The sequence below is a fragment of the Pagrus pagrus genome, assembly GCF_965226575.1.
Source record: "Pagrus pagrus genome assembly, chromosome: 5".
Lineage (NCBI taxonomy): Eukaryota > Metazoa > Chordata > Actinopteri > Spariformes > Sparidae > Pagrus > Pagrus pagrus.
The window spans coordinates 12,691,168-12,717,717 of NC_140189.1; the positions used below are offsets into that span (position 1 = coordinate 12,691,168).

Sequence of the window (26,550 nt, forward strand, 5' to 3'; positions counted from 1 at the left end):
ATAATGAATAACTGGGGTGCTCAGTTGGGATTCAAGAGGGTAAGAGTTCAATTAGATAATGAAGGCATTTCCTGTTATACTGTATATTTGACCATGACATAAGTCTAACATGTTTTCGATTGACCTGTTGTTAAGGGAATGGTGATACTTCTAGTAACACTTCACTTAATCTATACTGTGTGACAGTTCATTCTTAACTCAACCCAAGGTCAACTTACTTCACTGACGACTGAGCAATCTCCATCTACCAATGAAGACTGATATGGTTGAAAGAGTTTCACAGAGTTTTCAAGGGCAAGAATGAACCCTAAAAATGCTCAGTATCAGCAGTTACCCAAACTGTCCGAGGATGAAGACGGTGTGACACATTCAAAAGCTCCAGGACAGGAAAAGGGACCATGAGTTAAGATTGTTGTATCAACTCAGTGAATATACCGTCCTCATATCGACGATCATACCTTCTTAATGTGATTGTAGTATAAATTAATTCAGCTATACTCAAGTCAATACATCCACAACAATAACTTACTCATATATAATATATAATGACTTAGAAAATAATATTTTAATATAATACTTCACATACATTTTGTAAAGCTTATGCAAGTATCCCTCGGTCAAGTTAGCAATAATATGTTATATGCAACATCCGGTTAGACTTCCAAAATAAAGCTTGCTGACAGACAGTTCACATATTATGACATATGACTCTTGGACTGTTATTAACGTTGTCAAACGATTTGGTCAGGTTTTAGGAAAAATCATACTTTGGGTTAAAATAACTATGTTCAGTCTTTTAATTTACATTACCAAAGTTAGATAATGTAAGTTACATAAGTTAAGTCATTTACATACGTTAACTTAACCTAAAAACAATTCACTCTTGATTCTGTGTCACAAGCGGGACCCGAACCCTAGTCTTTGGAGGTAAAGTCTGGTGTATTGCCCATCCAATTACCCCAACCACCCTCACTCTTTATACCACTGCAATAGAGGGTCATTTCAAAAAGGGTACCTACAGCGTCATGCTTAGTAACCAAAGGACACTGACATGGCTGTCATATTTGATGCGTTGGGAGTGAGAATGGGCTGAAATTAAAGTGAAAAGTGAATTAAAACAGCTAACAAGGTATTTGACACTGCAAGTCTTCCTGCCTCAGACATAACGTGACAACAGCCCCACTACACTCTGTAAACCATTATTCCCAGTGGGCCCAGTGCACCGCTTGGCGAACACGGCAATTGTTTACTGTCTTGTTTACTTCCTTTTACCCTCCTTACTTGTTTAGCTGAAACATTTGCAGGACAACACAGATGTACAAAAAGTTTAGTTTACTGATCAACACGTGGATACAGCATGAGTATCCAGTTTGCTATTTTCCTTGTCAGGGACAGAACTGCCTATATGATGTAAAGTAATGCAGGACGAGTTGTCCTGATACCAATAAACAATGGGCACCTTGTCCTGTCTTGTCCCACTTTATGTATGCCGTAAAAATAGAAGCTGTCTGTGAATCATCATCCATTTTAACTGTTTTTTCTACTCGGTTTAAGCCCAGAGCAGTTCACAGTGTAGTTTCATGTGAGAGCATTGATGGAATTGCATATTTCTGTTTTTGTCAGATGAGAAAAATGATACTAGTCTCACGGTTAAACAGCTAGCCTGGCTCCCTCCAAAGGTAACAAAATCTGCATACCAGAATCTTTATTAAGGCCTTTGGTTTGTTGATCTATACAAAAACTAAAGTTTGAGGGGTGTTAGGCCACTAAAGCTCATCACTCATCATTAGTGAGCTTTTTGAAGTGCTGGTAGGCTGTTTTTGTTACCTCTGGACAGAGCCAGGCTAGTTTTTCCCTCCTGATTCTGGTCTCTATGCTGAGCAATGCTAACCAGCTGCTGGCTTCATATTTACTTTACAGACATTAGAGTGCTCAGTCCTATTATCTAGTACAGTGTTATCAATTCTGGTGTGTGTGTGTTGAGGCAGGGAAACATCTAAATCATTCGGGCAGGAGGTCTCTATGGCCAGAATTGAAAACCACTCATCTAGTAAGTAAGTAGCATGGGATCATGGGAGTTATTGACTTCATTGTTAAACAACCACCAATGCTCATGAAAGTAACTCCTGCACACATTTGCACAGCTGAGGTAATGTTGTTGAGTTTTATTTACATTGGGTTTATTCACGTTTGCCGGCTTCCTTCCTTGCTCTCTGACTTACCATCGGTGTGCCAAGAGAAAAAACACTGTCCATTGGTTTTGACTGACAGCTGCTAACACTATGGTAACAGAGGGCTGACCACACCGCTAACAGCAAGCTTAAATGCGCAGGGTGATAAAAGCACAACACTCACCAGCAACGTGCAGTGTACAGACAATCTGCTCCCACAGATGGACTTTTCTGTCTCTGTTATAAGAGTTTCTCATAATAGATAGACACAGCCAGGAAAAAATACTATTATAATGACAATAATAATAATATCTTGGTTTTATATAGCGCCTTCCAAGAGACCCAAGAACACTTTACATTAGGGAGGGCACAGAAAGAAAAAAAAATGACACTTAAAAAAAAACAAAAATCTGGAAGCAGGAGCTGAAGTCAGATAAGAGGGATGGTTGGGCAGATGACAGAGCAGGATGAATTCATGGAGTGTAGACAGACTTAACTGAGGTTGTAGGCCTTGGTGAGCAGGTGGTGCTTCAAGAGTTTTTCTCAATGTGTCCAGAGATGTATTGAGGACTGGAGAACGGAGAGAGTTCCACAGTTGAAGCTCCACACTGAAGGCTCTGTCTCCAAAAGTTTGCAGCCAGGTGTTGGGGGTGGAAAGGAGTCTTGAGGACCGCAGCTCCTGGGATGGGGTAAATGGGTTGAGTAGGTCCGTAAGGTACTGGGGGGCAAGGCCCTGGAGGGATTTGTAGGTCAGAAAAATGATTTTGTTGTGGATGTAATCTTAATGGAGAGCCAATGGAGTTGATTGAGGATTGGGGTGATGTGCTGCCAAGGTCTGGTGAGGGTGAGAACCCTAGCAGCTGAGTTTTGCACGTGCTGGAGCCTGTCTAGGGCCTTGCTGGGCACCCCGAACAGGACACTATTGCAGTAGTCGAGACGGGAGGTAATGAAGGAATGGACGAGGGTTTCTGCCACGGAGTTGGAGAGTGATGGCCGGAGTCTGGAGATGGTAAAAAAAGCGGATTTGGTGATGGATTTGATGTGGGTCTGAAAAGAGAGGGTAGAATCCAGGTTGCAGACCTCGGGAGTGGGGGAGATGGAGCAGCCTTCCATGTCAAGGCAGAGATCTCCAACCTTCTGGAGCAGCGCCTTGGGGGCCACAATGACAAAAAACTACATGGAACACACCTTAACCTTGAGTAAACTCACAGATTTCTCTGAGTTTGAACATTTTTGGAAACATTTTGGATAATTGAAATACCCTTCTCAACAAACGATACAACAGAGTGGCTTTTACACATTTTAATGCAGAATTCTTACACATTATTCCTTTAACCAGTAAAGCATAATGTTACATAAGGTAACCTGATGACTGATTTTGAACAGCAGTTAAACTGTTGACTGGAACTGTTTGACAGGTCCTGATGTGCAACTTTAATGGACACCTGTCAGCCAATCAGAAACAAGTAGGCCTAGTGTCCTTGGCAAGACAAAACTAAAAGAAAGACTAAAAGGAATCTTGCCTTTTTTGCTATTTTAAAAGAAATCATCCAACTGCAGGTGGTCAGCGCAAATATCACAACTCAGAATTGGTATTCACTTACTAGTCACACAAAACAGTAAATGCTGTGCTGTAAATATTCTACCCTGAAATAGGCCTTTACCAGACTGTGACCCACTATCAGAGTACAGAGCACATGTGAACACAGCCTCGGTGTGTTCATGTGGAAACTGGGGCTTGGACTGAGTCTCGGATGAGCAGCAGGCCGAGCCCATTGGGACAGCGAGGTGCACCTTAGCCCAATTAACCTCTGTCTGTATCTTTGTGTGTCTCGGTGGACACAGTAGATGAGCCCTGGACTGAACCATGACAGGCTCACATGGTGAGCACAACACCCTGAAAAGACACCACATATGGCCTGATACATCCTGGAAAGCAGGGATTTTTTTTTTTTTTATAGCACAGGTTGTGTGTGTTTAATGTTGGTAGAGGCCCAGATATCCTGTCCCCTTTACTCTGCAGGACACTAAACAGTTGCTCTGTGCTTCCCAGTGTCTCTGTGACTGTTCATCTGCATGTTTCCACATGCTCTGTACACCTCAGCTGTTTGTAATAAATAGGGGTGCACCTAACGCCACGGTGCATGCTGCTAAATAAATAATAGGCCATCAAACACTGCCGATTTATGTAAAACTAGCCGACGTTGTAAGCATTTATTTTCCTTTCATCGCTGGCTGGGAGAGAAATGGGCTGCACACTCAGGGTGTCAGTATCAGGGTTAAAGCTGTCCTGCAGTGCTGATAACATGCAATAATTCTGCCTGGATTATTACACCCAGAATAAGTGTCACCCTTTATTTGGATCTCCAAAAAAAAAGATGCTCAACTTATTTTCCACTGATTACAACGTGTCAGAATGATGTGGAAAGTATTTGTAAAAGGCTAATCTTATTTTTAGGGTTTGTGTTAGATATCCTGTACAGGTGTAGCAAATGCTGAGGTTTTAAATGTCTAAATATAGCCGCCTGATGTCCGACAAACAAAAGACAAGATAAACAAACAGTTTTTTATTACTGTTACAGTAATATCTCTACAGTGTTTTCAGTCCTATTCTTAACCCCATCCTGGCAGCTATGGTCAGGCTGCAGGTGAAAGAGGAAAAATTCCGTCTGTTGTTTGTGACAAAAAAACAAGAAAAATTCACATTGACTTTTCCAACTCTCTGTGTCAGTGAGACCTCATTCTCAGCAGTCATGCCAGTACCCATGCAGTTCACATCCACACAGACATAAGTGGTCAAGAGGTTTGCAAGCATGTAATCTTTTTTATTACCTTCCTTTACTCTGCTTTGTTCTGTCGTCCGTCTACCTGTCTGCCGAACCAAGGAGTGTTTTTTCTTTGGTGGATTGTTAAATTTAAATAGAAATCTGAGAGTTTAAAATCAATCACAGCTCACAGACGTGATGTTTATATGCCACTTATTTGTAATTCTATACGTTTCAAGAAAGAAAAATAATGCTACACAGAAAACACAGTTAATTAGCTTTCAACCTGGCAAGTTGCAAAATGTTGATACCTAAAAATGTTCACTGACAATGTATTTGTTTTCCCACATTATCCACTCTTGCAACACAGTGTCAGTGTGTAGCAACTCAATCATGATGAATTGATTTTATCATCCTGCGGCACTGAATGCTGACAATACTGGATACTGACATGATTAAATAAATGAGAGACACCATATTTATTAACATTTAGGAGAATATTTCCCTAACAGAAGGGTTTTAATACCTACCTACCTACCTACCTACCTACCTACCTCTACCTACTTCTCTTGTGTCAGTTATGCATGTCAAGGGTTCTGCAGTCAAGTTAGCAATATGCAATGTCCGGTTAGACTTTGAAAATAATGCTTGCTGACTGACATATTATGACTTTTGAATAATTTGAATGAATGAATATGAATAATTGAATAATGAATCATTTATTTGACCGTCGTCCTCTACAATAGGAACACTAAAACTCCCTGAGGAGGAAGAATAATCTGCCTGTAGACCTAAAAGACTGGGTGCGATCCGGGCTCTGTTCTTCTCTTATTGCTGTCTTTATCATTTTGTCATGAATTTCTAATAACTTAGAAATGACTCCATTTACACTGTGCAGTGACATTTTGTTTGCTTACATTATTTGCAATGTATGCTTATGTTTGATCTCAGCACATAAAGATGATACTGTGCTTGTCAACTGTAGGTGAGCTCAGAAGAAGATATATGGCAGAGAGCACACTGTGACTGACACTGTGAGCAGTGAGGCTTCAGTGTGAGCGTCACTGACCTAGACACTGAACATCTTCAGGAGTGCTCCCCCTCCATACTCACGACTCAGAACCCTGCTGGTCTTCTTCCTAGCTTTCCGAAGACTGACTTTATCTGGAGAGTCTGGTGAATGCAGTTTTGTGGTTGGACAGGAAACAAGCAGCGCTGAGTGGTTATTAGGTGTAGCGTCAATGAACAGTGAAGTTGACCTTTGACCTTTTAGATGTAAGTTGTCATCGCTTCTTTGACCACCGATTTCTCAATTCATGTAGGATTGACCCTGCAGTTGTCATGTTTAGTACTATATTTGCACTTTAAGTGGCAGAGGCTGGTTTCAACAATTCCTCGATTAATTGGCGCTATCCTTTTCAACCTCCTGTGTGCTTACAAGTTTGTGGTATGGGGGAAAACATGCTGCTTTGGGTTGTACTTCCTTAAACCCAATCGAAATCGTAATGCGGGCGGTCCTTAACAGGAGGATGAAGCCACAGTGCCCCTGAAAAATACAATTGGATGTGAGCCCTGGCATTATAACGGCTAAATCCTCACAAAAGAAAAGAGCTGCAAGCTTGTTTAGGTCTGTTAGCAACCAGGTTAGTGTCACGGTAACCTGCCATTTTCAGCTTGTAGTTTGCGCCTAGTGGCAGCCTCGTATACCCACAGTCTACATCTGGTGAGTCAGACTAACTTGACGTAGCTGGTAGTTCATCGACTATTGTGACTTGCACCAATATCTAATCCTATTTGTATGTTTATCTTTTTTTCCTCAAGACAAATATGTGGATGTGGTTTATTTATATATGTGTATGATGTCTACCCTCTGGTTTCTGCAGTAGTAACAGAGAAGGGATCTTTTTAAAGATTTCTGTCTTCAGTAGAAACAAACAGGCTCGGGCTGAGTCAGACGGTATTGACGGACAGATGGAGGCATTATTGGATTTGGTCTTTTCACGGAATTTGTTGACAAAAAAAATATTTCATTATGATTCTCTTATCCCTTAAAACAAAATCTAGAGCTGATGTTTTAATGAATTGATGTGATTAAAAATGACGCCGCACTAACGCTAGTGAGCTCGTGTCATATTCTCACACGTTCTCACCGCCTCACTCGCTCCACGCCGCCGACACCGGTGTGAGATTTACAGCTCCGAGCAGTAAAATCCTGGTGATCGCAATACTACATCACGTTCAGCCCATTTTTACTGCTTACATTAGACTTTCATAAACTGCGGTGCAGGCCTGGCAGGAGAGACTGCAGGCCTCTTTTCAGTGGATCATCATGTCATATGTCTTAAATTGAGACTAGATTTACCGCAGGCTAAAAGACCATGGAGGATGCCTAACACCGAGTGTGTGCCCCATTTTACATCCCTCTGCGACTGCACTGGACTGTATTACTGCACAGGTCCTTACAAGCAAGGGTATAACTTTAATTTCTTTGGCACAAACTGTTGGAAATATGTGAATAATTAATTCTATATTAGATGATATGATTCTCTATATCTATGTAAATCTTTGAAACTTATGAAACGTATGAAATTGGTTATATAATGCTTTCCAAATTTACAGCAGGCTGTAATAAAACAGTAGAAATGCTGTTTAAATTGCTTTAATATAATTGTAATTGTTATTGATAAACTAACCATATAAAACCATAATTAAAGATAGATTATACTGTATGTGCTTCGCTGAGAAGAACTGTCATATACTGCATTATGTAGTATTAAATATTTTATTTATGCTTACTTTAGACATATTTTAGGGCAATAAAATATAGACCAAGTGGGATTTTTACCCAAAAATTGTGCAGATACGTTTTTTTTTTAGCCTTGTGTCTGCAGGCTGCAGTCTTGGGCTGCAGAGAAAACTTCAGCCAATCAGAGGGTAGAGCTGTATGTAGCCTGAGAGACGAAACCCAGGTCAAAATAAACATAATAAATAATAAAAGGGGATTAAGATATCCATCCTAAGTGGACAGCTTTATGCCTGTCAGTTCACACCTGGCATTAACATGCACGTCGACATGCGCCTCGAGTCCCATTATGATCGGATCCCAGTTCCCTGCTCTGTATGCAAATAAAGACGTACATCGCTGGAACAAACGGATACATTTTTTTTACACACAAAAATCTTCCTGTATAATGTTTGCCGAATTAAAAAGAAGGCCCCAATAGGTAAAAACGTGTTGTAGAGAGGGGTTCACAAACATTATAAAGCGTCTCCGACCTACACAACTCACAAAACTGAGCAATTTTTTCCAGGGGGTCTGGTGACTTTTTCCACAGGAACAGAAGAAGTTGTCTATACTAGTTACCATTCAAATTTGACAAGTTTACGTGAATAAAATGTTGTCTCGTTCATAGATTTAGTGTAAATGATGAAATGAGTTGAAACAGTGTGGAGGACGTCAGTTGAGTAGGTGGTCCTTCAATGTGGCCCAGGACACACGTGCACACTAACTGCTAAAAAAATGTGGTCACCTCTGACTGTGATCTGACTGATCAGATCTCAAGCGTCTCCTCAGTTCGTCTTGGAGCTGTTCACACCTGTACTCATGTCTGTCCACTTGTGATGGGATCACTCAGGACAGATGTTGACACCAAGTGTGAACATCCTCTGAGTCACAGCTGCTTTTTGAAGCTCATTGCTGTGAGCACACTGTAATTATTAAAGGTTGTATCACCCTCTCTTTTCACACGCAATTAATAAATCATATTGCAAAATATTGACTAAATGATTGTTATTATGAACTTTCAAAGTCAATGTCCTGCAAATTACATTTCTATAAAAGAGAGGAAAGATGTTCACAGGCCTGTTCTGGATGTGTTTTCATTTGTTACATAAGAGAGAAATTAATTGGCTTTCTTGCTGCAATCAGATTTGCATCAATATTAGATTTGCATCAGCGGTGCTGCTGGCAAACAGCTGCAGCAGGACAACAGGTGTGTGATCTGAGCGGGCTGAAGCCATTGATCAGTGAGGGTGGCAAAGTGCCACACGGCTGAAAAACTCCATGAAACATTATTAAAATGAGCAAACAGAGTGAAAAAGCCTCACCTGAGCAGCATTACCTACCTGTCTCTTGAAAGCGGCGCAGTTACTTTTGTGACCAGACGGGGGCGACACACCAAACACTTAAACTCACAGCACAGGAGACATTCCCAGCATTCTAGTGGCTGTAAGGGACAAAGCAAGAGCAAATGAGGGGTTTCGACACGAGTCCCTCTAAACACGCATTAAAATGCTTTATTTTAATCCAACAAATGGGATTAGAGCACATGAGATTCCAGGTTTTTCCAGTGTTTGGACACAGGAAGCAGTGTCTCAGCCACATGGCCAGACTACCAACGACAGCTGAGACGGAAGCAGGGGCCCTGCCAACTGTCTGGCTCATTCTCTCGTAGGCCTGCTTCCCTCAGGCCACTCACAGCCAGTGTAGGAACATGTCCAAGACTGTCAAATATCAGCACACTCATACACACACACACTCTCCCGTGTATTAGTCGACACACACGCACACTGAAGGGAGTCGAGGAAGAATGCTTGATTTGCTCTTTTCACGCAGGTGTCAGGGCTACTTCTGAAGCTGCTTATAAGAAGTGAAGCACAGCCCAGTTTGCATACATTACTGTGAATCAATCCATCGAGTGAGTGTTTTTTTTATTTATTTTTTTATCCATAAATAATGAAGGATAAATTGCATGAGAAGGCTGCTGGAATCAGCTGAATGAGAAATAATTGAGAGTGAACGCTCTATCAAAACATGATAACTTACAGTCTGAAGGATCCTTAATTAGCAGGCGGCTCTGTGGAGTGGAGGGGATTGTTTCAAAGGAAGGCCGCAAACTGCAATCATAAACACACTATTCACACATTACACTTCGCTTAATGTGTGCATACGCTTGCGTGCGGCAGATTATCGTATTATTATCTGTTCCCCAAACACGAACAGTCAGAGACGATACATGACATTCCATTATGCACGATCCAGAACACAAACATGGCCTTTTAATGTAAAGGTTACAAGAGGGTAAACACATGACTGTGACATGGAACACAAAGCGTGACATGAATGGCTTTCTGGGTTATTTTTATTTAAAGCAACATGCTGCGAATAAATAACTATTTCTTTGATGGGCTTCGGTGTCGGGATTATGCATGGAGCATTTTCGCAGACAGAGCAGTAGTTTGTTAAAGTTTTCTTGACATCAGAAATAGTAAAAAATCCCAAATCAATGTCTACCTATGAGCTTTATTTGTAGTTCCGGTTTAAAGCTCCAGAAAACAACAGTAATCAGATGTTGAGTTGGAATATTATTTCTGTTTGGAGCCATTAGTGCACAAGTCAGCGGACGTACGCGTCAAACTTCATGGATAAATGTGCTGATTGATCTTCTCTGTATATTAAATGTGTTCTTATGTAATGCAAAATTATATAAATGTCACTGATTACAAAGTGAAGTACACTATGGGTGCAGTCAAAAGAAAGTGCTGCAGTGGGGACAGTTAGTGTTCTTGAAGTTGAGCAGTTGCAACGTCATTTGGAGTAGACATTAGATGATGAATATTAGGCAACATATCAGACTGTGCTTTAAGTATATCAGTGATTAATATCTGCTATTTCGAGAGTGGCTGTTTGTTTTAAGAGTTACATATCTCTAGCAGTAGTGGGAGGAAGTAAAACATAAATTAGGCTCTCGAAATCAAATAAAATCAAACTATTAGAAAGATGTGAATGATATTCTGATGTTCTATCGCAGCAACACTTCTTTATACAGGTGTGCAGATTCCAGGGTAAGTAGGTGGTAATGACCAGGTAATATATTTGAGATATACCCCTGTGCTATTTTGTACCAGGCAGTTAATAAATAGCTGGTATTTTCTTTAATACATTTCCGGGAAACTTCCAGCTGGTTCCTGTCCAACTTCCCCTCAGCAGGACACTAAAATGAGGGAGTTGTCCAACTTTCTATCACTTCAGCAGGTCAGCCCAACTTTGGAACAATTTTTCCCCAAATCTTTTTTTTTTTTTTTGTAATAGTTAGCCACCATAAATTGCTAATGAATGAATTTTCCATTTTACAGGTTTCATTTCTTCATTGCCAACTGAGGCTTAATCACGTCTTCACACCACACACCACTTTGCAGTCTTATTCCCAACTCTTTAAATACTCCTTTTGGGAAGGCGGCCGACCCGACCTACAATCCCACAGTGTCAGTGTTTGACAAGCTGGGAATGAGACTCAAAAAACAACTTTCTCACAAATTGGACCTTTTAATATCGATAATCAGTTAACTACCTGTGTTTAATAACGTGAGCTGCAGAAACCAGTTGGAATGAGGCAGCAACAACTCACTCCAGTGTCCTGCTGAGGGGATGTTAGACAGAAACTCATTGGAAATTAAAATGTCACGATCAGCAGAAGTTAAACAGAAACCAGCTGAACATTTCTTGGAAATAGATTAAAGAAATTACCGGCGATTTATTAACTGCTTGTTGGAAAATAGAAGCATATTATTATTGAATGATTTTAGGGTGACTTTCATTAAATTTGAGGTCATATTGTGCTAATTTGCGGGTCATTTCAGAAAAATGTCAAATATGTTACTGAGTAATTACCACCTACACACCATGAAATAAATGTTGACAAATAAAAAACTTGAATTAGTAACCAAATGTATGAGTATTTAATCCCTGTGGCACATTTTACTTTGAAATCACGTGGAGGCTTCCCCCCACCTGCACACAGTATCAGCTGCTACAACACAACATCCGTCCCTGCTGCATCACCGTCCCCTCCGACATGAACCAAGCTGCTGCTGAAATCCATACTTCCCATCTTCCCTTTCTCCGGCGCTGCTTTTTATGTGTGCGTCACTTGGCTCCGTCACCTGTTGCTGCAAGAGGAAACCAGAGGTGAGGCTTCCGGTGAGGCCGCACGCTGTCGGGTTTCAGGTGCGACTCCCCCTTTTTTTTTTTTTTTTTTTTTTCTCCCGGGGGTGTCAGCTGTGTGGAGAGGAGGAGCGCGGGCGCTGCGCCATGGACGCTGTACTCATCTCACATGAATAAATCAACACAGAGAAACACACACAGGTAGACAGAGATCTGTCAGGCATCTGATGGAGCTTTTGGGATTTAAACAATAAAATAACATAAAAATAGCAGAACCAGGATGTAGCTGTACCTCAAGACGCTCTTCTCCTCCTCCTCCTCTCTCCAGCGCTCCATCCATCCATCCATCCATCTCCTCTCCGCTCCTCTCTGCTCCGATCAGCTCTCCCTCCTGCAAAACACACAAAACGAGAGAAAGAATGTGAACCGCATGAGCCTCTGATTGACTGATTTCCACCTCCTTCACCCTCTTTTTCCTCTCGCAGCCCGTCTGACTGCAGCACTCTTGAATAATAACCCCCTCTCCTCCTCCTCTCCCCTCTCTCTCTCTCTCTCTCTCTCTCGCTCTCTCTCTCTCCTGTTTAAAATGCCGCTCACGGGCGCGCTCCCGTGCCCGGTTTTAAGCACACACACACACACACACTCTCTCTCTCTCTCTCTCTCTCTCCCTGCCCGCCTCTCTCCAATCGGACCTCGGGGACGCGCACAGGTCGTGTCGCGCAAGTCAAGTCCAATGCGACGATTTGGCAGGTAAAGCTCCTTTTCTTTCTTTCTTTCTTTCTTTCTTTCTTTCTTTCTTTCTTTTATTTCTAGTCCCCCTCTTCGCTGTCCACGAGCTGTGGTCTTGATCCCCTCAGAGGTTACACAGGGAGGAAAAAAGAGAATTAAAGAATTAAAATGTAAGTAAAATATAGGATAATTGTCAGATCGTGACAAAGTGTCAGGAATGCGCTCAAAATAACGGATCTGTTTCAAGGTCTGAAGTTAGTTTTTTTTTTTTTTTGCATTTGTCGTCTCTGAGAGAGAGAGAGAGAGAGAGACCCCCCTCCCTTCTCGCCCCCTCTCCCTCCCTCCTCCCTCCCTCCCTCGCTCTCTCCACATCTCTGCATTCTCCTCTTTTATTCGTGTGGGAAGCTCAGTGAATGCGGCTGCAGAAGGAGCCAGCAGACTTAACGCGCCTGACACGGATACTGTTCTGTCTTAGGAGGGAGAAGGAAGCTCGCCTTCCTCTCCTCTAACTCCCTCCGCTTCATCCGACTGGATATCTTTGGCTTTGAAAAAAGCAAAAAACAAGAAAAAAAAAAAAAGGAAAGAAAGAGAGAAAGAAAGGAAGAAACCGCACATTTCCTCCTCCAAGTTGAATTTGGTGACATTCGGCGTGGACCGATGGGAGCGGGAGAGAGCGCGGAGTTTCCAGCTCCTCACTTGCACCGCAGCGGACTAAAGGCTGAATAACTGCATTATTCATTTTTACGCACCGGTTCCTCTTCTCCTCACTTGTTTCTCTTGTTTCTCTCTGTGCTTTTCCGCTTTTTTTTTTTTTTGGTCCGGGAGAGGAGCGTCGATACCGCCATAGCCCGTCTTCTTCTTCTTCTTCTTCTTCTTCTTCTTCTTTTTTTCTCTTAAAAAAAAAAAAAAAAAAATCCTTCCCGTTGGATGGACAGTGAAATAAGCATCTCTTCCGCTGACCGCTGAAGAGAAAGCAGCAGCTTTGCGCGGGGTCAGAGTAAAAGACTGGATTTATGCTGCCTCGATGGAAAATAACACACTGACACACACAACCTGATGGGAGCGTTTTGGCTGCGTTCGCCCTCTGAAGCATTATCCCGGTGCGCAACTTCGCTCGAAACAAACCAGTATTTATTCATCGGAGCGTTGGGGGTTGCTGAGCCGAGCTGAAGCCAGCCAGACGCACAGTGTTGGACATCCTCTCTTCCTCCTTCCCCCTCCGCCTCTCCTCTCAGTTCCCCCCCTGAAATAAACTCGAAGAATGACGGACTTATTTCACCGCATCACCGACCACCCTGCGCCTTTTTTCACACCTTGGAGTCGCCGGACGCGCCGTCAAGATCTCTAAAAGCTGTCTGCCTCTCCCTTTCTCTCTCTCTCTCTCTCTCTCTCTCTTGTTCTCTCTCTCCTCTCTCCCGGCCTCTGTCTATCTCTCCCTGCAACCCAATGAATGCTCTCCCATGGAGGTAGTACAACCACCTTGGGGACCGAACGACCAGAGGGGTGATTTTTCCAAGCAAGAGGAGCCCGTCAGCAAGAGACGCATCGGGTGAAATCGGAGCCACCCCCCCCTCTCTCTCTCCCTCTCCGCTCCGTTCTCTCCATCTCCTCCGCACCCCCCCTCCAGTCCGCCTGGCTCGGGTTGATATACAGTATCCTGCATGGAGATATAGGGGCTGGAGGAACCTTGTTGCGCCCCTACAACTGTCTGCGTTCTACTTGAGCTGGGAGGACTGTTTGCGCACGTCTCCATCCATGTCTCACCAACGCTGCCCCGTGTCTCCAGAGGGAGCCGCATTCATTACCACTCCAGCTTTGGGTAAGTGGGATTTTATTCAGATTTCATCCATGTTCCTTAAAAAATTACTAGATTTGAGGCTCATTTTTTTCTATTTCGTTCTCTGTTTGGTGTCAAGTATGAGGAAGGAAACGGTTGTCAGTGTGATAAATGTGTGCCGCTCAAACCCTCTCAATATGTCAGCAGTGGGCTCAGTCCCAGTTCTTCCCCTTCCTCCTGCTCTCACAGTTGCCTTCCTAAATAATAACCTGAATGTGCTGCTTAGTGGCGGGGGAGGTGGTGGTGGTGGTGCTGCCGGCTTCAAATGAGACCCCCATGAAAAAGGGAACTGCAGCCGTTTGACTTTGATTATGTTGAATGTGCTGAGAGGGGAAGAACACAGTCGTGCTGCCGTCTTTGACATCTTCCAAGACGATGCTTCACGCTCTGGATGTCAGAATAAGATGCAGAGACGAGCAGCAGCTCACGGGTTTGAGTAATTTCCAGGGCATGTGGTACTTTTTTTTTCTCTCTCTCTCTCTCCTGCAGTGTTGAATAATCTGCATCAAGCATTTGCGCCGTCCAATGATTAGGCTGAATCACTGTGTCAAAGCCAAAGCTGCTGGCTGCAATGAAATAATGAAAAGTGCACTAATGAAAAATGAGCATCATTAGCATACGTAATGTTTTATTTACTGTAAAACATTACAATGACACCCGGAGGTGATTTCTTAGACTGAAAAGCTGAAAAAGTGATGAAATGTTGCTGTAAAATCAATATCAAATATACATTTTGATGGTTTGCTTTCTGTGTGTGTGTGTGTGTGTGTGTGTGTGCGCGCGTGAAAATGTGCTCTGGTTTGCACATACGTACGCCTGTGGTGTGAATGTTCCTGCATGCACCTGTCTTTTCTTCTCCAAAGGTTACTAAATGGTTTTCTGGGGGAGGATCTCTAACCGGCGAGATGCTGCTCGTACTCCTGCTGGCAGCCTTTTCTTCTTCCATCTCCGGCTCCCTCTCCTCCTCTCTCTCCTCCCCCTCCATGTCGGACGGACCCCAGACGGTAGACCCGTCCGCCTCGGACTTGATGGCCGAGACCTGCAGCGCCTGCTCCTGCATGTCGGTGGAAAACGTGCTGTACGTCAACTGCGAGAAGATCACCGTCTACCGGCCCACGCAGCTCATACCGCCGGCCTCGTCCCTGTACCACCTGAACTTTCAGAACAACTTCTTAATCATCCTCTACCCGAACTCGTTCCTCAACTTCACCCACGCTGTGTCGCTGCAGCTGGGGAACAACAACCTGCAGAACATCGAGGGTGGAGCGTTCATGGGGATGAGCGCCTTGAAACAGCTGCACCTGAACAATAATGAGTTAAAGGTGCTGCGAGCGGACACTTTTCAAGGGATAGAGAACCTGGAATACCTTCAGGCTGACTACAACTTGATAAAATACATTGAAAAGGGAGCGTTTAACAAACTGCACAAGCTAAAAGTGCTCATACTGAACGATAATCTCATACAGGCACTTCCTGATAACATATTTCGCTTTGCCTCGCTCACACACCTGGATATAAGGGGGAACCGGATCCAGAAGCTTCCTTATTTGGGGGTTCTGGAGCATATTGGGCGTATTGTAGAGCTGCAGCTGGATGACAACCCCTGGAATTGTACCTGTGATTTAGCACCTCTCAAGGCATGGCTTGAAAACATGCCCTATAATATTTTTATCGGCGAGGCCATATGTGAAACACCAACTGACTTGTACGGGAGGCTCCTGAAAGAAACCAACAAACAGGAGCTTTGTCCCATGGGAACAGGAAGTGACTTTGATGTCCGAATGCCGCCCATGCATCCTGATAACGGGCAGTCACCCTCCAAAATGTCCCCGACCACCGTGGTTCCCTTAGCCACGAAATCGCCAAAAACCACTGACTCATCTAAGATTTACGGTAATGGTATTGTGGCTGGTTTACCCCCTTTTGGAAGAAATAGCCAGATTGTTTCCTTTCAGACACGGACCCCTCCATTGTTGTGTCCACAGCCCTGCAGCTGTAAAGCCCACCCCTCCGACTTTGGCATCAGCGTCAGCTGTCAGGAGAGGAATATTAAAAATCTAGGTGATCTCATTCCCAAACCCCCAAATGCCAAGAAACTTCACCTGAGTGGGAATTACATCCATGACATCAGCCCGGCAGATTTCCAAGGGTTTGAGGGTTTAGATCTGCTCCATCTCGGCAGCAATCAAATCATAACGGTCCAGAAAGGTGTGTTTGCTAACCTCACTAACCTGAGGAGACTGTATTTGAATGGAAACCAGCTAGAACAGCTACACCCAGAGATGTTTTTGGGCCTGTCAAACCTGCAGTACCTATATTTGGAATACAATGCCATAAAAGAAATCTTAGCAGGCACCTTTGACTCCATGCCGAACCTGCAACTCCTATATCTCAACAACAACGTTCTGCGCAGCCTCCCCGCCTACGTGTTTGCTGGCGTCTCTTTAGCCAGACTGAATCTGAAAAACAACCACTTCATGACCCTGCCAGTGAGCGGAGTCTTAGACCAGCTGCAATCATTGACCCAGATAGACCTGGAGGGGAACCCGTGGGAGTGTTCCTGCGATCTTGTCGCCCTCAAACTCTGGCTAGAAAAGCTAAGTGATGGAGTGGCTGCCAAAGAGGTGAAATGTGCCTCCCCTGTGCAGTTCTCCAACATAGAGCTGCGACTCTTAAAAAATGAGATCCTGTGTCCCAAGCTTGTGGCGAGGCGGCCGTTTATTCTCACAAGCGCCACCCCTATTTTGACCTCAGTGTCGCCTGCTGGAGTCGGCAAAGCACCACCGGGAGGGCCTGTGCCTCTCTCCATCATGATCCTCAGCATCCTCGTAGTGCTTATCCTCACTGTGTTTGTAGCCTTCTGCCTTCTCGTCTTTGTCCTGAGGCGGAATAAAAAACCAGTGGGCAGGCAGGAGGGGCTCGGGAATCAGGAGTGCGGCTCCATGTCGCTGCAGCTCCGCAGACACAGCCACAAATCCGGCAAAAAAGGCTCCATCCCGGGAGACGACTTGGGAGGCGAGACGTTCATCCCCCAGACCATCGAGCACATCGGCAAGAGCCACACCTGCGGGATCGGACGCTCCTCAGACATGGACGCCGGGTTCAAGTTTGCGGACTCGCAGAGGCAGAAGATCATCCTCAAGGATAAAGACGCGCTCTCCACGCTGGAGCGCAACAAACGCCTCAGCACCATCGACGAACTCGAGGAGTTCCTGCCCCACCGAGAGCCCAGCATGTTCATCCAGAACTTCCTGGACAGCAAAAGAGATTTCAACAGTATAGGGATGGGCGGGTACGAAATCCGCTACCCGGAGAAAACGCTGGATAAAAAGATGAAGAAGTCGTCGCTGATAGGCGGGAACCACAGTAAGATCGTGGTGGAGCAGAGAAAAAGTGAGTATTACGAGCTGAAAGCCAAGCTCCAAGGACCGCCTGATTACATGCAGGTGCTCGAGGAGCAGACTGCGCTGAGTAAAATGTAGGGATTGTTGTGTTTGATTTAGTGCATTGATTACACACACATACAGGAGGAAGTCAGACACACATACAGGCAGACAGACAGCCAAACACATCTGCCTTTCTCTGTTTCTCTCTGACCACACACACACACACACACACACACACGATTCAACCCCCCAGATCTCTTGCTTTCTGTCTCCATCTCCCTCTCCGCAGCCACACATGTACACACACACACACACACACACTCCCACACACAGCAAAAAAGTGCCTTCTGGAAATCCTTAATGACCAATGCAGAGATGGACAAAATGGCTCCACACTACAAAAGCTATTACTAGAATCAGCGTGGATCTATTTCACAGTAAAAGACCTTTTGGATTATCCACGCCACCACATGTATGATCTCACATACATAACCACAGGACACCCTAAAAAGCAACCAGACAGTCAGAGTATTTTTGCTGCTAATGAAATGGGTACTTATCTTCTTCTTTTTTGTTGTTCTTGTTGTTCTTTCCTCCTCCTTTTGTTTTTCCAACCAAATCAAAGGGTCTTGAAAACAGTGCTTGAGAATATACCTCGCCGTCTTCAACCCCTCGTTTAAAAAAAAGAGAGAAAAAAAAGGAGGGCATGTTGGTTGTTGTTCTTTTGCTCTGGAGAGCATCCAAAATCGCTACTTCTGGGATGAAATTAACATAAATTGGGGACTCAATGGATGCTACTTTGCTTTTTTTTTTTTTAATTTGCGGGGATATCTGTTTGCTCTTGGGGATGCTCTCTGGAGTCGGCTGCAGACTCTCTGCCATCTTGTCGGGATTACGCACCAGTAGCAGTACACCTGCTCTTTGCTGGGAGGCTAAAACGGCTCCTGTTTTCCATTCACGGGAATTGGAGGCACTGCAGAAACTCTTTCGGGGAATGATTTAGTGACGTGTTCTCTTTTGTGTAAAGAGCCATGTGAATTATAGTGTCTTCTGAATGGAGTTGTGTTTCTCTTCAAAATTGCTACTTACAGTAACTGTATGTTTTGGGTGAAATCTAACGGCACATACACTGTCAGAGGACGTTGTTTCTGAAAAATGACAAACCCAAGGATAAAAAAAATACAAAGCTGCTTGCCATGTAAGCGTAACCTGGAATTTATTTTGTAAGTCTTACATTATTTGTATCTGTGGGACTGGTTTGTAAATTACAAGGAAGGACAAACACACACACAGACACACACACGCAGACACGCACACACATACTGTATGACGGAGCATCATCATGAAGAGACTACAAGCCAGAATTGTCAAACAAACCGCTTATATAATTCAATCGGTGACCCACCTCCCCTTGTCAGCTCTCAATTCGTAGTGAAAAAATTTAACAACATAGTTAATTTATTTTTCTATGCAGGATTATTTAAAGAGTTATTGGTATTATTTAAAAAGAATAATACACAAAGAGCGGAAAGGACTTGAAAGAATGATGCATCAGAGCTAATTCAGGCCACCAGAAGTGACTGTCGAGTCCGCCGGAGGGTTTATGTTCCTCTCAGTTTGCTGAAGAACTCGACCCGCTGGACCAGGGTTGTGAAATGTGATCTGTGATGTTTCCTTTTTATTGTGTCGCACGACAAGCCGAGGCCTGATTGAGTCTGTGAAGTTTCAAGCCGTTTCCTTATTCTTATATCTCCCACAGTATCTTGTAAAAGGTTTCTTATTAACATTATGCAACCAAAATAAATGTGCATTAAACTTGATATGGTTCCAGAACGGTTGGGATGGAGATGGGTGTGTGGAGACGTTGGCGGGGCGGCTGCGAATTGAAGCTCTAAATTGTTAGACCTGGGCAGAATCATATCATAAAACACCATGTGCAATATTAGTAAAAATGCTCAGTCATGATGGCTTCAAATATTTTTTTGTTTAATTTATTTAGTTTGAGGTTATATTGTCAAGACAGGTTCTATTTGGAAATTCTTTTATCAGCCTAACTCTATCCGGTCCTTATTTAAAAAGTATTGTTACGTTAAAATTATGAGTGTTTATTGACATTACAAATGAATAGAATGTATCTTGGAAAGTATAATAAATACAATTTTCTATCGGTCATAAATCTCCTGTATATTGGTTAATTTTCTCTTGTATAATCATGTTGAAATCAAGGTATTAAAATCAGCACCTATTTGCACTGTGTCCCCCTATTTCTTTTAGTTCACATCCTCTGGGCTTCTCCGGGCTGCTTCACTTTAAAACAAAAAGACTCCTCCGCTGAACTCGCCAGCTCCTTTTTCACAGCACTTTGAGTTTTTCACAGAACAAGTTGGATTGTCTGACAGCTCGGTGTTGGACGTTGAGCTTGTGTGTTTCTGTGCTGTTACTCTGGTTTAGATCTCCGAGTGATGCTCCAAAAATGTCCAAAAGGCAAATTTCAAAGATGTAACATCGCCAAATTTCACCTGCCTCAATGTATTCCCATTCACACACCTTTGCGTGTCTCTCTTTCCGTTCTTTCCATCTCCAAACATCCTCAATTCCCTCTTCCTCTTCAAGCTTTTGAAGATTTTGTTCACCCTGGCCTCATTGTCTTGAAGGTTGCATTGCCTACCCCTGTTTTTAGACACCTATCAAACATTCATGCCTGTTCCATTTTAGGGTTAAAAATTCAGATTTCCTGTTTCTGTGTTAATCCAACCTATGGGGCTTTTGGGAAACCAAGTAGCAGAAAGTATGACTCATCCAGACGCCAGAGAATTGTCCTCATTAATTATTAATACCCTTGGCAGTTATGAACTAAAAAAGGGATGCTTGGATGCGGGGGAGGTATGAATCTGATATGTCCGCCCCCTCCGAACCGCTCCCCCGCTCACTCCCCCGTCTTTTCCTCCCTCTCTCCCTCTGTTGTATTTTCAACCATAAAACTCTCTAATAGAACAGAAATATCATTTGGATACTTAAAAAAAAAAAAAAAAAAGACTCAAATTTGGCTGGAAAATAGTCTTTTCAGCCCAACATTTTACTGCAGTCACTTGGCTCCAGTGCAGGGTTCTGTTCCTGAAAGCTCCAGGGGTCCTTTAGGGGGTATCATGGCATCACCAGAGAAAGGGGAAATAGTTTATTTTCACCGTAATTTAACTCACAAGACATTAGAACAATGAAAAATGCACAAGGAGCCTGATTTTTCTGTCTCGCTGCTGTTTGTCATCTCACCTGCTGTACAGTCATGGAAACCTGTGCTAACCTGAGTCCCAACTTTAAAATCATATCTGTTGTCAATCCATGGTGTGTTCTTATATGATGGGGTCGGTTGGTGAAATGCACATCGATTAGGGGAATGTGTTTAGAGAGCACTGCTGGAATAGGAGCATGCATGAAGTCTACATTTGGCCACAAGGGGCGCTGTGAGATAAGAACACAGCAGAGAGGGTGAAACGTGTGCCTGGACTGCAGGAGGATTAGAGCTGTTTGAAGGCTTTAGATAAAAAAAGGGAGACAGAGGGAACAGAAAGAAACACTTTTCATGTATTCTATTTGAAGAACTGCCCTAACTCTGCCTTTTATTCTAGGAAGTTAAGGAAAGGATAGTTCAGAGGCTGCGTAACAGGCTTTTGATGATGATGATGATGATGACGATGATGATGATTCTTGTTATTTCTAGGAAGATTAATAAGACTAATTGTGGACATTGGGTCAAGGCATATTTGGAAGTTTGGAGTAACAAAAAAAGCAATCATAGACTGATAGAAGAAAAGCAATACTTGCAAATATAAGCTGTTTTTTTGTCTTCTAGTGTAACCTGGGCATTTATGCTTTACAACATTAGATAGATGCTTCACGTAACTTAACGTCATGTAGAAGTTGTAATTATTCCAAGTGAATTAAACTAAAAGGGTCTAGTTTTGATGTTCAGGCCACTTCAGAGCCTATAGAACCACATTCTTCTAACTCAAAGTCTTTTTGACTTGAAATGTTGAGATGTATGAGTATACTGTACAGTGTTCAACCAGTTTATTAAAGAAACATGATCGGCATATTAGCATTCTTCCAGACATGTATTAGGTGAGAGTTAAAGCCCTCTCTTTTCCATAGTTTGAAGAAAACGTGTTGAAAACTTAGTGTGTGTCTTACATACATTTTAAGATGAGTCAGGGATGCTTATTTTGTCAATAATGAAAATATTGTGAATGATAATGAGCATTAGTATTGAATTCAGTCTTTGCCCTGTCACACATACATAATATAATAGTAGATGGAAGCGGTTTCATCTTTGTACCAATCCTGGAATAAAGTAGCTCCAATAGGAGTAACTCAGCTGTTATTTAAACTAAGTTAGATTAACTAGATGTTTCAGGTAGACTCAACTGTAGATGAAGCTTTTCAGCTTTGGTATTCCAGTTGAAAGAAACTATGTTGTTGTCTCAGCCAGAGAATTCTGTAGGAACTGAGTTGTGATTAAGTTACGTAAACTAAAGAATTTAAGTACAACTGAATAATATTGAGTTTATATGACAATAAACTTTATTTGTTTTCAATCTTTACAAAATGACTTTAACTTGTCTTCTCAAATTCAGTCAACTTAAAATTTGAAGGCAGCCTGGACACAAACTTTTTTAAGTTAAAACAAATGGTTTGTTTTTGAAGTGTACAACTTTTTCCTGTGTGATAAGTGGATAACTGGTCTTAACTCTACAGTTCTCCAAATGTTTTGGGGATTTCTAAAAAAGAAATTAAGCACTGTCAACCAAAGAGTGCAGCAGGTGACGTTAGACATTGTCTTGTTTTAATCCTCGAAGGCCTCGAACAATTTTTGGGGCACCTGACTGTATATATTTTTGGTTTTTCTACTTTATTCTAGCAGTCAGCATCAAGTGTCATCCATCATTAGAAGCCTTAAGTTTCAGTCTCTCGCCCCAGTTTTACATTTGCTTTGTCTGAGAATAGATACATTCAGAAATTTAAAAAATGCCAGTCAGAATTTTGTTTTGTCTTTTTCTTTTTCTTTGGAAGTTACATCCTCAGCATTTTTAAGTGAAAAACAGGTGTAATTCATTACTTAATTTACAGCCTGTGTGGATGTGTTCAAAACAGCTCACAGAGTAAATAGAAAGGTTATTAAATCATAATAGCGGACATTGAAGCAAGAGTGGCTTTTTTTCAGAGAAATATATTATTCACTGAACATGAACAACAAAAGTAGCTTGTCTACAACCACCGCCCGTTGGCCCAGAGGAAGAAACTATAGTGATAGGACTCACATCATGGTTACTTTTAGCTGTCTTTGAGAGTTAAGGGGTTACAAGCTAAAAAGGTTGGAGTACAGCACAATCGCACAAAAATCATCAAGCATTAACACACCGAATGTGACGGGATCAACAATTAACCATCTCATTCTTAAATTCACTCACTCAGTGTTCGTCAGTCCTGGTCCTGGGGCCCCCTGCCCCTATCAGCCTGATAAACACCCATTCATTTGAATCAGCTGTGTTGGAGCAGGGAAACATCTAAAACAGGACCAGGATTGATAAACTCCACGCTAACACATTTTTTGTCTCATTCTAACTTGAAGCACAGACCTGTTGGGACAATTAAAGATTCCTCACGTTGCAAAGCTGCAGATTGTTTATTGTTCAGCAGACAAGACTGCAAATGCACCATTTTGAAATAGCCCTTGAACACAGCATGACAGTTTCAGTAAAATGAAGTATTCTGATGGTTTAGATCATTTTATTTCACTTTTTGTCACCTGCATGTACTGTCTCAATCACCACTGTCCTCTCATCTCTTTCTTTCTTTTACTGTACTTCATCTGTGCTTCGTCATCTGCAGTTTCCTTTTCTTCTTCTTGGATATTCCCTCGGCTGTCTTACTCTCATTTTTAATCTCACGTCCTCGTATACCATGAGTTAATCATCGTTGAGAAAAGGAACAATGCATTCATGAGGCTTCTCTTTTTCACAGCAGAGCAGGAGTCATTCCCATGCTGTGTCCATAGCAACTGCAGAAATGAGGATGAATTTGTGTCTACAGCAATCACTACTCTGTGTGACAATGAACAAAGAGTTTCAAGGTTATACAGCATCAACAAGTTCTCATCCCACGTTGTCAAACACTGATGCCATTCTTTCGTGTGTAATGTCCCTGTTTGTCTGTCGTCCAGCCAGAAAGCCACTTTAATTAGGTCTGGGCGCAAAAACTACTTGGTTAGATTTAAAATATGTTAAACATTTTGTTTCACATGGGACACAAAGCCCTGTTTTCTGGGTGAAGCTGCTGTGTGAGCCACTCAACCCTGATCACTGATCGTCTGTATACTGCGTCAGGAGGAGCAGCTCTGTTTACATTGGAGTTAGCTTAAAGGTCAGTGTGTATCATACAGATGCTAAAGGCTACCTTCTGCACCTGTATGAGAGGCAAAGGGACATGGCAAAACATTCTGTATTTGACAATATGGCAATGAGAACGGGCTGATAGTATGCTGGTTTTTACAGCTATATTTGATAATAGGTTTCATTTTTTCTCTTGAAGTATAAATATTGATCAGTTATTCTTTTAATTCTTTAAAACCTCTTGAATCCAGATTTTTGTGTGAAATAATTGGTTTGTTTTTTGTTTTTGCAACATTACACCAAATGCAAATATTTAAAATGTCTCTTCATTTGATTTCCCATAAATGCAGCCTGTTTTTATCTATATTTTTGAATGTTCAGGTACATTTTCAAGGATCATACCAGAGTGTTTAAACTAGAAACCATGCATTCTTATATCAGTTTGCAGCATTTTCTAATGCACTGTCAGTACTTTTAGATTTGATTTATTTTCTTTTTTTTTTCATTTCAGGCAGCCTCTGGTTTTCATTCATTTATAGAATATTCAAAAATCAATGAACAGACTCTGGCAACTTGATTGTTGTGTAATTCATCACAGTGAACATCGGGTCTGCAATAAATTAGATTATCACTGCAGTGCAGTCTTTGCAATTGTCACACACTGATCAGTTTATTTGTCCTTTAACCTTAAACCTGTAAAAGAACAAGTTGTGTTGTCTCTTTTGTGATTCCTGACCCATAGCAGGCATTATACTGTGTGTCAGGTAACTTTGTCTTCTGCTGCTTTATTTTGATGATTATTTACCCCTTTCATACAGTGTCCTCTACAGTGAACAGATATTTAGAAGCCATTTTTAACAATTTAAGTTCAAGTATCATGTCCCAGTCACCAAATATTGAACCCATACAGCCTCAACAATTACAGTTATGTGTAACTTTGTCATTTTGAGTAGCTCTGGAATAACTATTAAATCCAGTTTTTGTCAGAAAACCAGACAGGGAATTTGAACTAACTAAAGTGTTTTACATTTTCTTCTGTGACTCAAACTGCATCTGTCCGCTCCAGTGGCCGTTGTGGGCTGATGGGTATATTCTGCCCTTTCAAATTTCTCCATTTTTGCATGGTTTATTTAAAATCATAATTTAACTTACACTTGAATCGCTTTATTTAAAAGTAAGATTAAAGATTTAATCAAGTAAGATTCCAGTAGGCTGAATTAACTATTTGGTGCATAATGTCCACCTGAGTGGACTGATGTATGTTCAGTCACAGAGAAAAGATGTATAAGTTTTTTTTTTTTTATTATTATTAAAGCATGGATACAAGTACTTCTCACATTTCTTATTTAGCTGAAAAATGTTGGTTTTACCTGTCTGGTATTCTGAGAATAAAACTATTTAATGGTTATGTTGGGGAAATAAGGAAACTATTGGAATGATTTTGTACTATCATGAGTAAAACCAAACAATGAAAAAAAATATGACTTTGTGATTTAATAATTTGTGCTTGAAATGGTTATATTTGTATCTTCCAAGTCCCCCAACTTAATACAAGTGACATTACTTTACAACATTAATGTAAGACTGACAAAACAACAATGCAGACCTGATGTTCAATGGGATGGATTGATAACTCAAACAAATTTAACGACCATCAGGGTTTTGAATTGTACGAAAATGAATGGAAACCAGTGATGCTCTCTAATAACAAACAAAAACCATGGGAGTATGTGAAACACATGGTTTGCAGAATGGTACGTTGTGATGTGAATTCAAAGAAAATCAGTTGTATTGAATGGTTTGCAACATATGAAACCTCTGGTATGGTCCTCTGGGTTTAACAATGTTTTGCAGCACAACATATGTTTGTAATGATGGATTCAGCCATGTTTACTATTTTTTCATTTTCATAAAATGTGTCTGTTAGAATTGTACATTCATCACCGTTGGTTCCTCTGTTGGCTTAATCCTACACCTTTTCACACAGAGTTTTTCTCTCCACTCTTGCTTGTATTTACATGTTATTTGCTTTAATTACGCTGTTGTTTCCTCTTTGACACCTTATTAAGCTGTTGGGGCACATTTGTAGCAGCGGTGGCCCATGTCTGCTGAATGCCAACAATGTGCTCAGGAATGGTAACGGAGAATTGCTGGCATCCGCTGCGGTCAGGCGGCCATTTGAGGTGGGATGAAAGGGGATGGCATCTCCCCGGCTACTGCAAATTACTCAATGCATCCCCAATGAGAGGAAAACAATGCCTCACCTCCCCACCAGCTGCCTCATTAAATGTGGACAAATCCACCATTGCTTCTCTGTTGTAGCTACTTGGCTG

The 26,550-nt window shown here is 42.1% G+C and overlaps 1 protein-coding gene and 1 long non-coding RNA gene across 5 annotated transcripts; one reads left to right on the forward strand and one right to left on the reverse strand.

Annotated features, from left to right (window-relative positions):
• Positions 1–584: 584 nt before the first annotated feature.
• Positions 585–12,387, reverse strand: LOC311256898. Of its 2 annotated transcripts, XR_014622532.1 has the most exons (5): positions 12,172–12,387; positions 11,727–11,884; positions 9,762–9,832; positions 9,062–9,162; positions 585–3,320 (listed from the first exon to the last, which is right to left on the reverse strand). It is a non-coding gene; the product is annotated as an uncharacterized lncRNA (long non-coding RNA). The 2 variants fall into 2 exon arrangements; XR_014622531.1 differs by lacking the exon at positions 9,762–9,832.
• A 606-nt stretch (positions 12,388–12,993) lies between these two features.
• Positions 12,994–20,752, forward strand: slitrk4 (SLIT and NTRK-like family, member 4). 3 transcript variants are annotated; one of them, XM_084353569.1, is made up of 3 exons: positions 12,994–14,427; positions 15,309–17,838; positions 20,106–20,752. In XM_084353569.1, exons 2-3 carry the CDS (start codon positions 15,351–15,353, stop codon positions 20,195–20,197), a joined length of 2,580 nt encoding a protein of 859 aa, XP_084209695.1. In that variant the 5' UTR covers positions 12,994–14,427; positions 15,309–15,350; the 3' UTR covers positions 20,198–20,752. The 3 variants fall into 3 exon arrangements, with proteins under 3 accessions (XP_084209695.1, XP_084209697.1, XP_084209696.1); XM_084353571.1 differs by lacking the exon at positions 20,106–20,752 and adding an exon at positions 18,457–20,082; XM_084353570.1 differs by lacking the exon at positions 20,106–20,752 and having other exon boundaries at positions 15,309–18,151.
• Positions 20,753–26,550: the final 5,798 nt, after the last annotated feature.

Excerpts from the sequence above, each read along its gene's own strand:
- slitrk4 (XM_084353569.1), top strand. The coding sequence starts at position 15,351 with ATGCTGCTCGTACTCCTGCTGGCAGCCTTTTCTTCTTCCATCTCCGGC. Across the intron at positions 17,839-20,105 it reads CGTGGTGGAGCAGAGAAAAA|TTCACATCCTCTGGGCTTCT; the intron begins GTGAGTATTACG and ends TATTTCTTTTAG.